Genomic DNA, 19631 nt, shown 5'->3' on the forward strand with positions numbered 1-19631 from the left:
AACTCGGTGTGGAGGGGATGATAGTGGGTAGTATGTACAGGATAGGAGTGTGGAGGGATAACAGTAGGTAGTATTTGTAGGGGAGGAGTGTGGAGTGGATGACAGTGGGTAGTATTTGTAGGGGAGGAGTGTGGAGCGGATGACAATGGGTAGTATTTATAGGGGAGGAGTGTGGAGCGGATGACAGTAGGTAGTATTTGTAGGGGAGGAGTGTGGAGGAGATGAGAGTGGGTAGTATCTGTAGGGCAGGAGTGTGGAAGGGGTATGACAGTGGGCAGTATTTGTAGGGGAGGAGTGTGAAGGGTATGACAGTGGGCAGTATTTGTAGGGGAGGAGTGTGAAGGGTATGACAGTGGGCAGTATTTGTAGGGGAGGAGTGTGAAGGGTATGACAGTGGGCAGTATTTGTAGGGGAGGAGTGTGAAGGGTATGACAGTGGGCAGTATTTGTAGGGGAGGAGTGTGAAGGGTATGACAGTGGGCAGTATTTGTAGGGGAGGAGTGTGAAGGGTATGACAGTGGGCAGTATTTGTAGGGGAGGAGTGTGAAGGGTATGACAGTGGGCAGTATTTGTAGGGGAGGAGTGTGAAGGGTATGACAGTGGGCAGTATTTGTAGGGGAGGAGTGTGAAGGGTATGACAGTAGGCAGTATTTGTAGGGGAGGAGTGTGAAGGGTATGACAGTGGGTAGTATTTTTAGGGGAGGAGTGTGAAGGGTATGACAGTGGGCAGTATTTGCAGGGGAGGAGTGTGGAGGGGAGGAGTGTGGAGGGGAGGAGTGTGGAGCGGATGACAGTGGGTAGTATTTGTGGGGGTGGAGTGTGGAGCTGATGACAGTGGGTAGTATTTGTAGGGGAGGAGTGTGGAGCGGATGACAGTGGGCAGTATTTGTAGGGGAGGAGTGTGGAGGATATAACACCAATCAGTTTTTGCAGAAGAGGATTACCAGAGAATTTGATAGTGGGCAAAATTAGCAAAAGAGAAATGCCTGTGGTCCCCCAAGAAAATCCCCAATTTTTTCCTTGCGTGTGTTAGGTACATTCTTAAAATCCAAACCAGATCTAAAGGGTCTTGCATGCATTTTAGGGAGACTCCATGCAATTGTTTTTTATTCTTGCTGTATGATATGCTACAGCAAATGTGACATGTACAAAAAAACTATTTTAACTGTATTTTTTTTCTTTGTAAATCTCTGTGCTTTTAAAAGTAAAAATCACTGTTCCAGGTTGCATGAAATTTTTGTTATTTTTTTTTTTTTGCATTGATATATGTTCCCCTGGGTAGGGACCAACACCCCCAATTCCCCCCTCCCTCTCCATCCTTCCCATTACAATGCTATTTTCACACCTCTTTGCTTATTATCCCAGACAATGGACATTTTTAATTTGACAGATTCGGCTCCCATTGGTTTTAACAGCGTTTGGGTTTGGCATCCAAACTCTAAACTTCGCCTAACCCTGCTTGAACCAAACTCAGGGTAATTCTGTTCTTTACTAGTAAATATGCGTTCCTATGAAGTGAGTAATGCGCACATATTACTTTTCCCTGCACTGGGGAGCACCAGGGAGCTGTAAGTAATCTTCAAATAATGCCCTGGCTGTGTTTTAGTATTTTTTTAAAAAACCTTATGTATTTTTTTTTTTCAGCAAGATGAAGTTATATATCCTGCTGCTGCCATTCATCATGGGGGCACTTGCCTATGAAGGTAGGTTGTACAGGCCAATATTATGTGTCATAAGATAAAAAAATAGAGTGAAGGTGGGTTCTACTGTTTGTTATTATGTGTCATAGGATGGAAATATAGAGTCAAAGTAGGTTCTACAGACTAATTTTATGTGTTAGAAGATGGAAAATAGAGAAACGTTTGCTGTGTCCCCCACATGGCTTCTCGCAAACTGCAAACGGGACTTCTTATGGCTTTCCTTCAACAAAGGTTTTTTCCTTGTCACTCAACCATAAAGGCCAGATTTGTGGAGTGCACCACTAATAGTTGTCCTGTGGACAGATTCTCCTACCTGTGCTGTGGATCTCTGCAGCTCCTCCAGAGTTACCATGGGCCTCTTCGCTGCTTCTCTGATTAATGCTCTACTTGCCCAGCCTGTCAGTTTAGGTGGACAGCCTTGTCTTGGTAGGTTTGCAGTTGTGCTACGATCTTTCCATTTTCAGATGATGGATTGAACAGTGCTTTGAGATTTTCAAAGATTGGTGTAGTGATATGATATATAGTGGGTAGATAATTAGTTAGTAGTTATTATAATGATGATGTAAGTACTCTTCCGCAGCAACCCAGTTCTTCCAGAGAGATGCACTTTATTGACTTCCAACACAGAACAAGGTCCAAAGTCCACAGATGACAAAAATCCAACAGAGTAAATATAATTTAGAGTCCCATTATTCCTAGATCTGCCCCTTCATAGTCACACACAGACAGGACTGACTGCCAGCTTGAATAGTCCCCCCTGAAATACTAGTACACTAGAAGGGAGTTTCTGCTAGGTCAACCCAAAATACTCTTTAATCTTATTGTTACCCCCTCAAGTTTAATTACCATCAATAAATACTTCTTCTATGGTCCTTTAAACAATGTACCCTTTGAAATGTTCAATTAGGTTTACAGGCCATACCTCACACACCTAGGTAGACTTGCAAAAGATCAACATATCAAAGGGTCTTCAGCTGTCCCCTTGATATGTTAAAATTCAGTTGGGTTGGACAACCCAACTGAATTTCTGGTCAACATGGCACTCCAATACAACATTATACATAAATCGGCCAACATATTACAACATATACCCCCACTTGGGTCGGTTCTAACTACTAGAACTGACCCATAAATCAAACAAAAAAAATATCATTATGATTTAAGGTACTGAATGCTTTACAATGGCTCATATAAAATATGAAGTTGAAACTGGTTACATCTCTCTTCACCAGCCTCTAAAATATCCCCATGAAACAGTTATTAGATAATATAACTTTTAAAAAGGTTTGGATATGGCAGTAAAAACTGTGCTGCAAACTATTTTCTTTCACTTGACATTCATGAGCTTAAAGCTGTAGTCCATCTTGCAAGCATGTTACAATTCACATCTGCTTCTTTCCATTTCCTATTTGAGCAATGAAGAGCTGTTGTGTACCTGTCAGGTACCTGAATTTGTTGATTGCCAGCCACAATTTGCTTTTGTAATTTGCTGTAGGCCGACCCCTCATTGCCTTCAATAGAGCAGTTACTTGGATCATTCAGTCCATAATTACACCTGAATGGTATACCAACATATACATATACTCCCACACCATGGTTCAGATAGAATCAGCTTGACATCAGTGTTTATCAGATCTTCTATCCAGACAAAGCAGCAGTGGAAATTCTTGCCAGTATCCTCACCATGAAAGGTAGAAAGGTCTTTTTCATCCATATATGTCATAGCCTTTAGCATATTATAAACAACTGATTCAAGAAAGTTTCAAATTATGACTGGAGTGATGAATTTCACTCACCCCTCTTATAAATTTAGGAAAACCACCCAACATACTATAATTTATGCTATGCCAAGCCATTGTGCAGCATCTCACCTTAGATGTCTAATATATTGATCAATACGCATTATGTAATATGTACAGATGTTATGAAAATTATTTTAGGTTTAAATGCTTCTCTTTTGTTTTAAGATAAAGTTCAAATAAAACATAATGAAAATAAAAAAATTAAGAGCAAAATAAAATAAAAAAAAAAAAAATCCGGGTCACGGCACCAATGTAGTGATATGATATATAGTGTGCAGATAATTAATTAGTAGTTATTATAATGATGATGTAAGTACTCTTCCGCAGCAACCCAGTTCTTCCAGAGAGATGCACTTTATTGACTTCCAACACAGAACAAGGTCCAAAGTCCACAGATGACAAAAATCCAGCAGAGTAAATATAATTTAGAGTCCCATTTTTCCTAGATCTGCCCCTTCATAGTCACACACAGACAGGACTGACTGCCAGCTTGAATAGTCCCCCTTGAAATACTAGTACACTAGGAGGGAGTTTCTGCTAGGTCAACCCAAAATACTCTTTGATCTTATTGTTACCCCCTCAAGTCTAATTACCATCAATAAATATTTCTTCTATGGTCCTTTAATCAATGTACCCTTTGAAATGTTCAATTAGGTTTACAGGCCATACCTCACACACCTAGGTAGACTTGTATAAGATCAACATATCAAAGGGTCTTCAGCTGTCCCCTTGATATGTTAAAATTCAGTTGGCTTGGACAACTCAACTGAACTTCTGGTCAACATGGCACTCCAATACAACATTATACATAAATCGGCCAACATATTACAACACTTGGGATATTTTTTTTATAACCTAACCCGGATTAAAACTTCTCCACAACTTTATCCCTGACCTGTCTGGTGTGTTCCTTGGCCTTCATGATGCTGTTTGTTCACTAAGGTTCTCTAGGAAACCTCTCCAACAAGCCTCTGAGGGCTTCACAGAACAGCTACATTTATACTGAGATTAAATTACACACAGGTCTATTTACTTTTTAGGTGACTTCTGAAGGCAATTGGTTTCACTATATTTTAGTGTATCAGAGTAAAGGGGGTTGAATACAAATGCACACCACATTTTTCAGATATTTATTTGTAAAAAAAATTGAAAACCATTTATCGGTTTCTTTCCACTTCACAATTATGTGCCACTCTGTGATGGTCTATCACATAAAATCCCAATAAAATACATTTGCGGTTTTGGTTGTAACATGACAAAATGTGGAAAATTTCAAGGGGTGTGAATAGTTTTTCAAGGCACTGTAACTGTAGCAATACGCCAGCCAGGTGCACATTAGATTGCCCTATTTACAGCTAGTTCACCAAATGCATTTTTTTAGAAGACCTGGTTTGCCATCAGCATTCCAATTCATCCCAAAGGCTTAGGGTTGAGCTCAGGGCTCTTTGAAGCTTCTTAAAATTTCTTCACATCAACCTGGTCAGCCCATGTCTTCTTCTGGCTTTGTACACAGGGCCACAGTCATGCTAGAACAGAAATGGGCTTTCCTGAATTTGTTACAACAAGGTTGGAAGACCGCAATTGTCTAATATATCTTTGTATGCTGTAGAATTAATGTCATGTTAACATTTGAGCTTCTTCGAGCAATTTTGGAGTAACTTGTACATCACACTCATTTTTCAGGCATTTTCAGTTTTGTGTCTGTTTGTTTTAGCCATTGGAAAGCTTGTTACTAGGAGACTTATATAACATAATCATGTGTTACGCTGATTTTCATGAATTTTCCAGACACTCCCATTGAAGCCTATATGGATTAAAAATTTGGGTTAATTTGTTGAGAAGACCTGGTTTGCCATCAGCATTTAAATTCATCTCCAAAGTGTTCAATAGGATTGAGGTCAGGGCTTTTAAAGTTTCTTCAAAATCCTTCAAACCAAATTAGTAAACCTATGTCATTATGTAGATGGCTTTGTACACAGGGGCACACACGTGGTGGAATAGAAAAGGGTCTTTCCCAAAGTGTTAACTGTATTAACCATACCCTTCACCAGCAACATCTGAACTCCAAATCTATAGTAGGTAGATGTGATTGTCAGGAAATCATGAAACTCTGTATTTTTTTTATTGCTTACCTTATGCTTAATTGTTTTTTTCTAGATATGAGTGATAAAGTGTTCCTCTTCCCAGCACCAAGTGCTATGGCACATGTGATACTAAAGCCTGAGATAAAAAAGTCATTACAAAGGCTCACCATCTGTCTTCGATCTTATACAGAGCTTACACGGGAATACAGTCTCTTTTCTCTGGCAGTGTCTGGTGCTGACAATGCCTTCCTAATTTTCCCCAAATCATCAAATATCTATACATATATACTCCAGGAGCAGAGCGCATTCAAGACAGACCCAGAGACCCTGGCCTGGAAGCACACCTGTGCAACATGGGACTCCACCACTGGGGTAATCCAACTTTGGATCAATGGGAAGCTCTACCCAAGAAAAGTTTCAAAGAAAGGGTCGACTATTGGTGCCGAAACAAGTATAGTTTTGGGACAAGACCAAGACACATTTGGGGGAGGTTTTGATATTAACCAGTCATTTGTTGGTGAAATAAGTGATGTCCATATGTGGAATTATATTTTGACACCAGATGAAATGAAGGGAGTTATTTCTGGGCATGTCAAAGGAAATCACATTAACTGGAATTCTCTTAACTATGAAATTAAAGGCAATATCCTGGTTCAACCCAAGCTCTATTGTAAGTCTTGGGATTGTGCCAGCTCAAAGCACAAAGAATCCATTGCAGGTTAGTAGCCCTTACAGTTAGAAATTACGCTGACATTTTTTTTTTTCTATAAATGTTTGATACAGGGAGCATCTATGGTAGCATTAAAAAAGTCCACAATGTGAATATTTTGTGACACCTTTAGTATAAATGATTCCCCCAGACAGTCCTGCCTTAAAGAGCATCTAAACCCAACAACAAAAAAGTTGCATTTTGTTTTGTTGTACTCCATAGATGTTGTAGTTGTCTTTGTTTTCTTTTTTGTCAGGCTTTTTCTCCTTTACTTTTACCTGTTGATCCTGCCAGTAGTACGCTTCCTGTCCTAGGGTGACAACACACACTTTTCTTCATTGTATCCATGGAGGAGCAGTATTTTCACCTAGGCTGCTCTTTTTATTAGGATTACAAACACCACTCCCCCTCTGTCCCCCATCCTCATTTCCACAGAGGAAATGCACAGATAGGTATAACATATCTTTACAGGTGCAACAGGTATTTTTCTGTACTTCCAGAAAATAATACAAACGCAGCCATTAAGAACTGCTAAGCTGCAATGTTTTACATTTTTGTTCTTGGGTTTACACCAAACAAAATGAGATTAGTGTGTGGCCCTGTCAGCACAGCCAAATGGTGCTTGCATCTAATCAGATGCTGTTCTGTTAATACCTATGAGTGTATAGCCAGCATAACATCTAAAAAAAAAAACCTTCAGAAATCTGTTGGTCCTTTATTTTTATATAACATAATTATATTTTATATTTATTTGATTCAAATGAAAGGAAAAATCTAATTTTAGTCCTAAACACAATCAATAGAAAGAAAAATGTTAAAAAAAAGTATGTGTTCCCTTTAACTGTATCAGCTTGGCTCTGGAAATTTTTAAAGTTGGAACATACAGGACCAAAAAACATTACTTTTTAATTTTGATTGTTCAGCTATCATGGAAATAAAATTACAATCCTCAATGGCTCACTATAAGTAGCAATTTTAATTGTACATGTTTTCATTAAATCGTTGTGCATACTGTAGATATGCTTGTATTGTCTTGGAAAATGAAAGTCTGCACTTTTCTTACTTTCTTTCAAAATCAGTAAATAAATGCATGAAAGCAATTGTGCTCAAAGTGTCTTCTTTCCAAAAATTTATTGTTTCCTAATGATATCGCTGTTTTGGAGATTTGCATAGCTGTATACTATATTGGCAAAACCTGACCCTCCACCCTACAATAGACCAAACGTATGTGGACCCCCCCTCCCTCCAAATCAGGGTGTTTAGGTGTTTTCAGGAAAGGATACTGTAAGCCCTGGTTCACACTCTAGAGTAATTTGAAGCACTTTTCTAGTGGTGCTTTAACACTCTATATTTGTATTGTATGGAACCTGTTCACAAGCTTTGTGTCTCCAGAAGTTTGTTGCTCAAAACTCAAAAAAAGCACAAGGTCATCTCTAGGGCAGAGTCACACATTTTGGTCCCTAGAGGAAGTGGCTGGTTTCTGTACATAGCACGTGTTTTTCATGCTACTTCTTGCCTCTCAAGTCTATAGTAAATAGCCTTCCATTGGCTTAAACAAAACAAAAAAACAAACACTTCAACACATCTAAAAAACGTGAATACATGTTATTGAAGAAGCTCAAGTGTGAACATTCTTCATTCTACAGCATACAGAGATATATTAGACAAATGTGCACTTCCAACCAAGTGTTAACAGTTTGGTGAAGGCTAATTTATATTCCATCATGACTGTTCCCCTGTGTGCAAAGCCAGGTCCATAAAGACATGGTCGGACCAATCTGGAGTGGAGGAACTAGATTAACCTGCACAGAGCCCTGACCTCAACCCCACAAAATACCTTTGAGGTGAATTGGAACACAACACACTTTGCATCCAACATCAGCACCTAATCCCACAAATGTTTTTTTTTGGCTGAATGGACAAAAACTCCAAGAGACACTATCCAAAATCTTGTGGAAAGCCTTCAAAGAAGAGTGGAGCCACATCCATAAAGACATGGATTGATGAGTTTGGTTTGGAGGCAACTGAGTGGCCTGAACAAAGTCCTGATATCATCGCCACCGAACACCTTTGGGATAATTTGAAACCCAGGTAGTAAGTCAGGTCTTCTCACCCAACACCAGCACCTGATCTTACAAATGTTGTTTGACTGAATGGATGCAAACTCTCACAGATACAAAGATACGATCCAAAATCATGTGAAAAGCCTTTCCACAAGAGGGAAGACTATTATTGCAATGGATGTTGGAGGGGGAGGGTAACTCCCCATAATTTGAAATGAGATGTCCTACAAGCTCTTATACTGTAGGTGTGATGGTCAGGTGTTCAAAACTTGGCCCATATAGTGTAGCACACACAAGGAATCCAGGAATTTTCCTAAATCTCAGTACCTACACAACTTTTGATAATAAAATTCGAACTTAGCAATTTGTTGCCCTTTGCAAAACTGGAGTTCCCTTTAACGCAGCTGTAAAACAATATGTTCCCACTTAATTGCCACCTAATACAAACTCTCCTTAACTGATATTAATACACATTTTATCAGCAAAATTACCAAAAATTCCTTTTTAGTTTGTTTATTTGAGGTTTCACATAGCACCGAGGGATGGGGAGTAGGGTGGCCACCTCATCCCATTAAAAAACATATACAGCATTGCCAGTCACAACAGGGAAATAGGTGGAACTGGCAGGATCAACAATTTTCTTTTTAAAAAAAGAGGTTAAAAAAACATCATCAATTGTATAGACTGTAGTTGAGTGATCCATTTTCAAACTTTTTTTACTGTGAGTTTACAGACACTGAACTCTAGATATAAATTAGATATGAAGAGACACATTATCGCAGCTCTGGATTCATTGATACATCATCATACAGTATGTATGTTTTTAAGCGGGTAGTGTAAGTACTTGAATATGACCTGGTAATTATCAGCCTCTTGTAGTCCCTGTACAGCAAGGCTAGAGTTTCAGAGGAAAAAACAGCACAAGAAGCCAATCGGTTCCAGTGCTGACAAGAAGCATGCTGATAGGAGGAGTGAGAAGTGTGACAGAGCGATAAACTGATCACTGCACTACTCCTTCTTTCACTGTCCATTCACATTCTAGGCTGGGTCTGAGATGACCTGGGTTGAGAGGAAGTGGGTTTAATGATGTTAACCATTATATTGAGGACATTTAGTGGCAGAAAAAAGTACTGGTGGGGAAACGTTTCAGATAACCTGGATTAGTTATTTTATTTTTAAATTGGCCATTCATTTTTATCTTGTTATTTTTGTTCTGCTTTAATTTCTCTCACTGCCACATCTTACAGTAACTCCTGACTTACACACCCAACAGTGGGCAACATACCTTGGGCTAGACCTAGTAGCGGTAGACAGGTACTACATCTTGGGAAACCTTGAAATCTCACTCATGCAATGTACTTGCAATAGGAACCAACCATAATAATGATGACCTGTGGGTATTTGGTACCTGTCGAAATTGTGCAATTTGTCCCTGGTTATCCCCCCACCTGTTTTTGGGACTGTGGACAATTAGGAATCTGTTTCCACATATTATGGTCGTGCCCACAGGCTCAGCAATTCTAAACTGCTGTTTTCTCACTCTTGACTACACTCAGTGGCGGTGCGTCCATTAGGGGCACCTGGGCCTCGCCCCCTCTGTCACGCCACCCCCTCTATGTGGAATGGATAGATTCATGCATAGCATGAATATATATACAGTATATATATATATATATATATATATATATATATATATATATATATATATATATATATATATATATACATATATATATATATATATATATATATATATATATATATATATATATATATATATATATATATATATATATATATATATATATATATATATATATATATATATATATATATATATATATATATATATGGGGGACAGAAAGTATTCAGACCCCCTTAAATTTTTCACTCTTTGTTATATTGCAGCCATTTGCTAAAATCATTTAAGTTCATTTTTTTTCCTCAATAATGTACACACAGCACCCCATATTGACAGAAAAACACAGAATTGTTGACATTTTTGCAGATTTATTAAAAAAGAAAAACTGAAATATCACATGGTCCTAAGTATTCAGACCCTTTGCTCAGTATTTAGTAGAAGCTCCCTTTTGATCTAATACAGCCATGAGTCTTTTTGGGAAAGATGCAACAAGTTTTTCACACTTGGATTTGGGGATCCTCTGCCATTCCTCCTTGCAGATCCTCTCCAGTTCTGTCAGGTTGGATGGTAAACGTTGGTGGACAGCCATTTTTAGGTCTCTCCAGAGATGCTCAATTGGGTTTAAGTCAGGGCTCTGGCTGGGCCATTCAAGAACAGTCACGGAGTTGTTGTGAAGCCACTCCTTCGTTATTTTAGCTGTGTGCTTAGGGTCATTGTCTTGTTGGAAGGTAAACCTTCGGCCCAGTCTGAGGTTCTGAGCACTCTGGAGAAGGTTTTCGTCCAGGATATCCCTGTACTTGGCCGCATTTATCTTTCCCTCGATTGCAACCAGTCGTCCTGTCCCTGCAGCTGAAAAACACCCCCACAGCATGATGCTGCCACCTCCACGCTTCACTGTTGGGACTGTATTGGACAGGTGATGAGCAGTGCCTGTTTTTTTCCACACATACCGCTTAGAATTGGTAAAACTGATGGATTTGTTGAGATTTTGGAGGTATGAAGCCCCCAACACTGGGTCTGCAGTTTGATGGTTCCAATGTGGTGGGAAACCATGAACCTCATTCCTGCATGACCACATAAAAAAATGACATCTACTAATCCCACCCTTCAAAAAACAAGGCTTAACCCACCCCGTGCTTCCTGAGACAATACTCAACCAACGTTCCATCACCCTTTATCCAACTACATTCCAGCTTTTTTTTTTGTATGTAGTACAGACCTCCCACAGGTCCAACCCATTTGCTACAGATTCTCTTGCCATTCCGGTGCACAAACAGCCAGGCACACAACCACTCGAGCAGTCTCACTACTCAGTGACCAGACAAGGAGTGTATTTTTATGCTTGTTGAACTTGGTTGGGGTGCAAGGGGAGGCTTTGGGATACTCCAAAGCTGCTGATGGGCACTAAAGACTTTACTAGATCTCTTTATGCACTGATGAAGGGGGCAACGCGAGGGGCCCGAAAAACACATTGGCTATCAAGTGTATTACATATTTGGAAAAAAAAACCTCTCCTCTGGCTTTCAACTCTTCGTTGTTGTGCTCCAATATTCTGACCCGACTATGGATGTATGGATGTATAGATGTTGATCTTAGAGGTCCTCCAACATCTTGGGTACCATGGCAGCAGCGTGGGACATTGAAGATCTCTATTTGAGCATTCCCAACAGTATATTTTTGCTTACTTATAATGAGTTCATGTTTGTGTTTTCCCATTTCTTCCAGAAACAGGGTTCTGCTATGTGCACTAGATATGCTAGATACTAGATGTGCTCCAGCATATGCAAATCTGACTCTGGGGACTGGAAACAACAAATATTTGGCACAGGTATAACAAGGACCTGCTCTTTTTATGGACAGGGACTGTAAGAGAGATAAAGAAGTTTTAAAAGCAAATGACTGAAAAATTACATTTATAGAGGATGCCCAGAAAGTCGTTTTTGGGATCTGTCGATCAGCCTCACTGATGAAAGGTTACTTACAACACAATTGTACAGGAAAGCCACTCCGTGGTTGAATAGTGAATTTGTTTTATGGATGCCTATTATTTAAAATAACTGTATATATTCGAGATTGGATTCATTGTTTGAAGTTCTTGTTCCACACCATGCTTTTGGCCTTCTAGGGGAAATGGGGAGTGCATGCCATATGGGATTTAATTTCCTTAGGACATTAGAATCCCTTCTTGGACAAACATTGTGGCTACACTTTTGATAATTAATGTGTTCACAAAAGTGAGTACATCCCTCATATTTTTGTTAATATTTTATTATATTTTTTCATATGACAACACTGAAGAAATGACTGTATGTAAAGTAGTGAGTGTACAGCTTGTATAACAGTGTACATTTGCTGTCCCCTCAAAATAACTCACCACACGGGCATTAATGTCTAAACCGCTGGCAACAAAAGTGAGTACACCCCTAAGTGAAAATGTCCAAATTGGGCCTAAAGTGTCAATATTTTGTGTGGCCACCATTATTTTAAAGCACTGCTTTAACCATCTTGGGCATGGAGTTCACCAGAGCTTCACAGGTTGCCACTGGAGTCCTATTCCACTCCTCCATGATGACATCACGGAGCTGGTGGATGTTAGAGACCTTGCCATTATCCACCTTCTGTTTGAGGATTTCCCATGCTCAATAGGGTTTAGGTCTGGAGACATGATTGGCCAGTCCATCACCTTTACCCTCAGCTTATTTAGCAAGGCAGTGGTGGTCTTGGAGGTGTGTTTGGGGTCAATATCATGTTGGAATATTGGCCTGCGGCCCAGTCTCCGAAGGGAGGGGATCATACTCTGCTTCAGTATGTCATACTACATGTTGGCATTCATGGTTCCCTCAAAGATCTGTAGCCCCCTAGTGCCAACAGCACTTATGCAGCCCCAGACCATGACACACCCTCCACCATGTTTGACTGTAGGCAAGACACACTTGTCTTTGTACTCCTCACCTGGTTGCCACCACACAAGCTTGACACCATCTGAACCAAATAAGTTTATCTTGGTCTCATCAGACCACAGGACATGGTTCCAGTAATCCATGTCCTTAGTCTGCTTGTCTTCAGCAAACTGTTTGCAGACTTTCTTGTGCATCATCCCTAGAAGAGGTTTCCTTCTGGGACGACAGCCATGCAGACCAATTTGATGCAGTGTGTGGCGTATGGTCTGAGCACTGACAGGCTGACCCCCCACCCCTTCAACCTCTGCAGCAATGCTAGCAGCACTCATATGTCTATTTCCCAAAGACAACCTCTGGATATGACGCTGAGCACGTGCACTCAACTTCTTTGGTCGACCATGGCAAGGCTTGTTCCGAGTGGAACCTGTCCTGTTAAACCGCTGTATGGTCTTGGCCACCATACTGCAGCTCAGTTTCAGGGTCTTGGCAATCTTCTTATAGACTAGGCCATCTTTATGTAGAGCAACAATTCTTTTTTTCAGATCCTCAGTGAGTTCTTTGCCATGAGGTGCCATGCTGAACTTCCAGTGACCAGTATGAGAGAGTAAGAGTGATATTTAACACACCTGCTCCCTATTCACATCTGAGACCTTGTAACACTAACGAATCACATGACACAGGGAGGGAAAATGGCTCATTGGGCCCAATTTGGACATTTTCACTTAGGGATGTACTCACTTTTGTTGTCAGCGGTTTGGACAATAATGGCTGTGTGTTGAGTTATTTTGAGAGGACAGCAAATTTACACTGTTATACAAGCTGTACACTCACTACCTTACATTGTAGCAAAGTGTCATTTCTTCAGTGTTGTCACATGAAAAGATATAATAAAATATTAACAAAAATGTGAGGGGTGTACTCACTTCTGTGAGATACTGTATATATCACAAACAGAGTGTCTGAAAGGTGGTGATTCATGTCCTCTGCCTCTTCAGCAGTGTTCCCTGTTCTCTGCCTCTCCCCTGGTGACTCCCTGTCTTCTGTCTGGTGACCCTTGTCCTCTGTCCCTCCAGTGGTTATCCTTGTCCTCTGCTTCTCCACCCTGCTTACCCTGCCATCAGCTTATGCCCTGCTGACCTTCCATCCTTTGAAAACAAGGAGAAAAAGGGAGGGTGGGGGGTGGTAGGCGCAGAAGCTGATTATCTCATGTAAAAGCAGCAATTGATTAAAAGGAGGTTAAGAGAGTCCAAAAAGTCCATCACTTGGGCAGGCTAATCCAAGTACTGAAGCTGGCTCTAGAGACATGGAAGATAAAACAAAAGGTGAAGCGCCTCTAAGTGCAGTAGGACTGGTAAATGGAATATACCTCAATTAAGGGCTACTCACATGGTACATAAAGAAACGTCTCATCATGGATGGTGGTCCAGGAAGCCAGGTGGAAGAGAAGCCAATAGAGACTGCAGGATATCTCACTGTGAAGCCCCAGACACGAGTAGGAAGCTGGCCTGTGTCCCCCTCAATCCAGTGTATAGCAGCATGGAGCGCAGCACTGGGAGCGGCTTGTGGCGGGATGACATCAGCAGTGTGGAGCGCAGTGCTGGGAGCAGCGTGCGCCTGAATGATGTCAGCAGCCAGGAGCGCAGCGCTGGGAACAGCATGCAGTGGGATGGCATCTGTAGTGTGGAGCATAGCGCTGGGAGCGGAATGCGGCGGGATGATGGATGCGCACATACTCCAAAACAGTATGGCGCATGCTCCAAAACACGCCGCATTGATTTTTGGTCCTGCTGACGCCATCCTGCAGCACGACTCTCCCAGCACTGCAGTCCACGTTGCTATCCACCGGATCGATGGGGACAGAGGCCGGCTTTCTCCTCTTCCCTGGGGCTTCACAGCGAGTTATTCCACGGTCTCTCTTGTCTTCTCTTCCACCTGGCGCCCCAGACCACCATCTACGAAGAACCTGTTTTTTATTTACCGATGTGAGTAGTCCTTAATTGGGGCATATTCAATTTACCAGTCCTACTGCACTTAGAGGCGCTTCTCCTTTTGTTTTACTTTTAATCCTTTGCCCTGCTGACTCCCTGTACATTGCCCTGCTACCTTCTGTTCTCTCCCTTGGAGACCCCTGTACACTGCCCTAAAAAACCATAGCCTCTGTACACTGCCCTACAAACCTCTGCCCTGCTCATGCCCTGTACAACTGTTCTTCTGACCTCCCATCCTCTGCCACCCTGACATTTTTTATTGCACCCCCCACATCAGACAGGCTAAATCCATCCCTGGTGCAAGGTCATAGAGGAAGCCAGGTCACTAACAGGATCAAAGATGCACATCAAGACTGGATCCAGAGGAACAAGGCTCAGGACCATACAGAAAAGAACTAGTGCAGTGTTCAGTTTACAGCTGTGACCAAAAGTTTTGAGAATGACACAAATATTAATTTTCACAAAGTCTGCTGTCTCAGTTTTTATGGTGGTGATTTACATTTACTCCAGAATGTTATGAAGAGTTATCAGATCAATTGCAATTAATTGCAAAGTCCCTCTTTGCCATGAAAATGAACCTAATCCCATAAAAAACATTCCCACTGCATTTGTGAAGAAGGCTTCAGGGCACCAAAGAAAGTCCAGCAAGTGTCAGGATCGTCTCCTACAGTGGATTCAGGTGCGGGATCGGGGCACCACCAGTGCAGAGCTTACTCAGGAATGGCAGCAGGCAGGTGTGAGTACATCGGCACGCACAGTGAGGAGAAGACTTTTGGAGGATGGCCTGGTGTCAAGAAGGGCAGCAAAGAAGCCACTTCTCTCCAGGAAAACATCAGGGACAGACTGATATTCTGGAAAAGGTACAGGGATTGGACTGCTGAGGACTGGGGTAAAGTCATTTTCTCTGATGCATCCCCATTCCGATTGTTTGGGACATCTGTAAAAAACCTTGTCCGGAGAAGAACAGGTGAGCGCTATCATCAGTCCTGCATCATGCTAACAGCAAAGCAACCTGAGACCATTCATGTGCGGGGTTGCTTCTCAGCCAAGGGATTGGGCTCACTCACAATATTACCTAGGAACACAGCCATGAATAAAGAATGGTACAAAAACATCCTTCAAGAGCAACTTCTCCCAACCATCCAAGAACAGTTTGGTGAGGAACAATGCCTTTTCTAGCATGATGGAGCACCTTTCCATAAGGAAAAATTGATAACAAAGTGGCTTGGGGAACAAGACATCGAAATTTTGGGTCCATGGCCATGCCCCCCACCAAACCTTAATCCCATTGAGAACTTGGATTAATCCTCAAGAGGCGGGTGAATAAAAATAAAAACCCACAAATTCTGACAAACTCCAAGCATTGATAATGCAAGAATGGGCTGCCATCAGTCAGGATGTGGCCCAGAAGTTGATTGACATGCCAGGGCGAATTGCAGAGGTCTTGAAAAAGAAGAGTCAACAGTGCAAATATTGAGTCTTTGCATAGACTTAATGTAATCTTCAGTAAAAGCTTTTGACACTTATGAAATGTTTGTAATTATATTTCAGTATACCATAGTGACCCATCTGACAGAAAGATCTAAAAACACTGAAGCAGAAGACTTTGTGAAAATGACTATTTGTGTCATTCTCAAAACTTTTAGGCTGTAAATAGGCTACTTGGCAGCAGTGGCAATGATGCTTGTGCAGTCCGTATTCTATGCTCATAAAACTGTGCACGGCTATTCCTATGAGCATGGCTAAGTTCCGGGGGGGGGGGCAGAGTGAAATGGGTTGGGGGCGTGGCCTGGTCAGAATCCAGGCTGAGGCTGCCACTCCATTCACTGCAGCAGGACACTATAGATGTGCGACTTCCAGGGGTCACCGCCGCGACCTCCGTGAGTGTGATCGCGGGTCCTGCGGACTCGATGTCCGCGGGGATACCCACAATTGTCTCACGGTGAGGAAGAACGGGGAAATGCTGATGTAAACAAGCATCTCCCCCTTCTGCCCAGTGACAGGACACTGATCAGAGCTCCCTGTAATCTGGAGCAGTGATCAGTGTCATGTCACACATAGCCCCTCCCCCTCACAGTTAGAATAACTCCCTAGGACACACTTAACCCCTTCACTGCCCCCTAGTGGTTAACCCCTTCACTGCCACATTTACACAGTAATCAAAGCATTTTTAATTGCACTGATCGATGTATAAATGTGAATGGTCCCAAAATCACACCAAAAGTGTCTGATCTGTACGCCATAATGTCGCAGTCACGATAAAAATTGCTGATCGCCACCATTACTAGTAAAAAAAAAATTATTAATAAAAATGCCATAAAACTATCCCCTATTTTGTAGATGCTATAACTTTTGCGCAAACCAATAAATTTTTTTACCAAAAATATGTTAAAGAATACGTATCGGCCTAAACTGAGGAAAAAAAATGTCCTGTTACATATTTTTTGGGGATATTTTTATAGCAAAAAGTAAAAAATGATGCGTTTTTTTTCAAAATTGTCGCTTTTTTTGTTTATAGCGCAAAAAATAAAAACCGCAGGGGTGATCAAATACCACCAAAAGAAAGCTCTATTTGTGGGGAAAAAAGGACGCCAATTTTGTTTGGGAGCCACGTCGCATGACCGTGCAATTGTCAGTTAAAGAGGCGCAGTGCCGAATCACAAAAAGTGCTCTGGTCTTTGAGCAGCCAAATGGTCCGGCGCTTAAGTGGTTAAGGATGGGCAGTATGTACAGGAGAGGAGTGTGGAGGGGATGACAGTGGACAGTATGTACAGGAGAGGAGTGTGGAGGGGATGACAGTGGGCAGTATGTACAGGAGAGGAGTGTGAAGGGGATGAGAGTTAGCACTATGTACAGGGGAGGAGTGTGGAGGAGATGACCGTGAGCAGTATGTACAGCAGAGGAGTGTGGAGGACATGACAGTGAGCAGTATGTACAGGAGAGGAGTGTGGAGAGATGACAGTGAGCAGTATGTACGGGAGAAGAGTGTGGAGGGTATGACAGTGGGCACTATGTACAGGAGTGGAGTGTGGAGAGATGACAGTGAGCAGTATGTACAGGGGAGGAGTGTGGAGGGGATGACAGTGGGCAGTATGTACGGGAGAAGAGTGTGGAAGGTATGACAGTGGGCAGTATGTACAGGAGAGGAGTGTGAAGGGGATGAGAGTTAGCACTATGTACAGGGGAGGAGTGTGGAGGAGATGACCGTGAGCAGTATGTACAGCAGAGGAGTGTGGAGGACATGACAGTGAGCAGTATGTACAGGAGAGGAGTGTGGAGAGATGACAGTGAGCAGTATGTACGGGAGAAGAGTGTGGAGGGTATGACAGTGGGCACTATGTACAGGAGTGGAGTGTGGAGAGATGACAGTGAGCAGTATGTACAGGGGAGGAGTGTGGAGGGGATGACAGTGGGCAGTATGTACGGGAGAAGAGTGTGGAAGGTATGACAGTGGGCAGTATGTACAGGAGAGGAGTGTGGAGGGGATGACGGTGAGCAGTATGTACAGGAGAGGAGTGTGGAGGAGGTGACAGTGAGCAGTATGTACAGGAAAGGAGTGTGGAGGAGATGACAGTGAGCAGTATGTACAGGGGAGGAGTGTGGAGGGGATGACAGTGGGCAGTATGTACAGGAGTGGAGTGTGGAGAGATGACAGTGAGCAGTATGTACAGGAGAGGAGTGTGGAGGGGGTGACAGTGAGCAGTATGTACAGGAGAGGAGTGTGGAGGAGATGACAGTGAGCAGTATGTACAGGGGAGGAGTGTGGAGGGGATGGCAGTGGGCACTATGTACAGGAGAAGAGTGTGGAGGGGATAACAGTGAGGAGTATGTACAGGAGAGGAGTGTGGAGGGGATGACAGTGGGCACTATGTACAGGAGTGGAGTGTGGAGAGATGACAGTGAGCAGTATGTACAGGAGAGGAGTGTGGAGGGGATGACAGTGGGCAGTATGTAGAGAAGAGGAATGTGGAGGGGATGACAGTGGACAGTATGTAAAGGAGTGGAGTGTGGAGGGTATGACAGTGGGTAGTATGTACAGGAGAGGAGTGTGAAGGGATGAGAGTGGGCAGTATGTACAGGAGAGGAGTGTGGAGGGGATGACAGTGGGCAGTATGTACAGGAGAGGAGTGGGGAGGGGATGACAGTGGGCAGTATGTATGGGAGAGGAGTGTGGAGGGGATGACAGTGGGCACTATGTACAGGAGAGAAGAGTGGAGGGGATGACAGTGGGCACTATACACATGAGAGGAGTGTGGAGGGGTTGACAGTGGGCACTATGTACAGGAGAGGAGTGTGGAGGGGTTGACAGTGGGCACTATGTACAGGAGAGGAGTGTGGAGGGGATGACAGTGAGCACTGTCATGGCCGGGATACATAAAAACTTTCATAATTCATGAAACACTCAGCTAAGGAGTCATCATTAGAGCCGAAACAACTAATTGATTACCGTATATACTTGAGTATAAGCCAAGTTTTTCAGCACATGTTTTTCTACTGAAAATGCCCCCCTCGGCTTATACTCGAGTCAAGCACTTTTCTGCAGCAGAGAATGACATTTTCTGAACCGACTTTGGGGCCCCGTATCTCGGGGCCTTTTTGTGCTAGGAGCCCCAAATTTGGTGTGCAAACCCAGTGGAACTAGCATTACAACATATCTGGGGTTCCTAGCTCCGAATGGCCCTGAGATACGGGGCCCCAAATTCAGTTCAGAAAATGTCATTCTCTGCTGCAGAAAAGTGCTTGA

The 19631-nt window shown here is 42.4% G+C and overlaps 1 protein-coding gene across 1 annotated transcript; it reads left to right on the forward strand.

Annotated features, from left to right (window-relative positions):
* The first annotated feature begins 1647 nt into the window (after nucleotides 1–1647).
* Nucleotides 1648–6308, forward strand: LOC141121034 (C-reactive protein-like). The gene is made up of 2 exons (XM_073611057.1): nucleotides 1648–1702; nucleotides 5659–6308. Exons 1-2 carry the CDS (start codon nucleotides 1648–1650, stop codon nucleotides 6306–6308), a joined length of 705 nt encoding a protein of 234 aa, XP_073467158.1.
* Nucleotides 6309–19631: the final 13323 nt, after the last annotated feature.

Source organism: Aquarana catesbeiana, unplaced genomic scaffold (assembly GCF_042186555.1).
Source record: "Aquarana catesbeiana isolate 2022-GZ unplaced genomic scaffold, ASM4218655v1 unanchor102, whole genome shotgun sequence".
Taxonomy (NCBI): domain Eukaryota; kingdom Metazoa; phylum Chordata; class Amphibia; order Anura; family Ranidae; genus Aquarana; species Aquarana catesbeiana.

Bases quoted from the DNA above. Each gene is read 5' to 3' on its own strand.
- LOC141121034 (XM_073611057.1), top strand. From the start codon at position 1,648: ATGAAGTTATATATCCTGCTGCTGCCATTCATCATGGGGGCACTTGCC. The intron at 1,703-5,658 runs GTAGGTTGTACA...GTTTTTTTCTAG, and splicing joins GGGGGCACTTGCCTATGAAG to ATATGAGTGATAAAGTGTTC.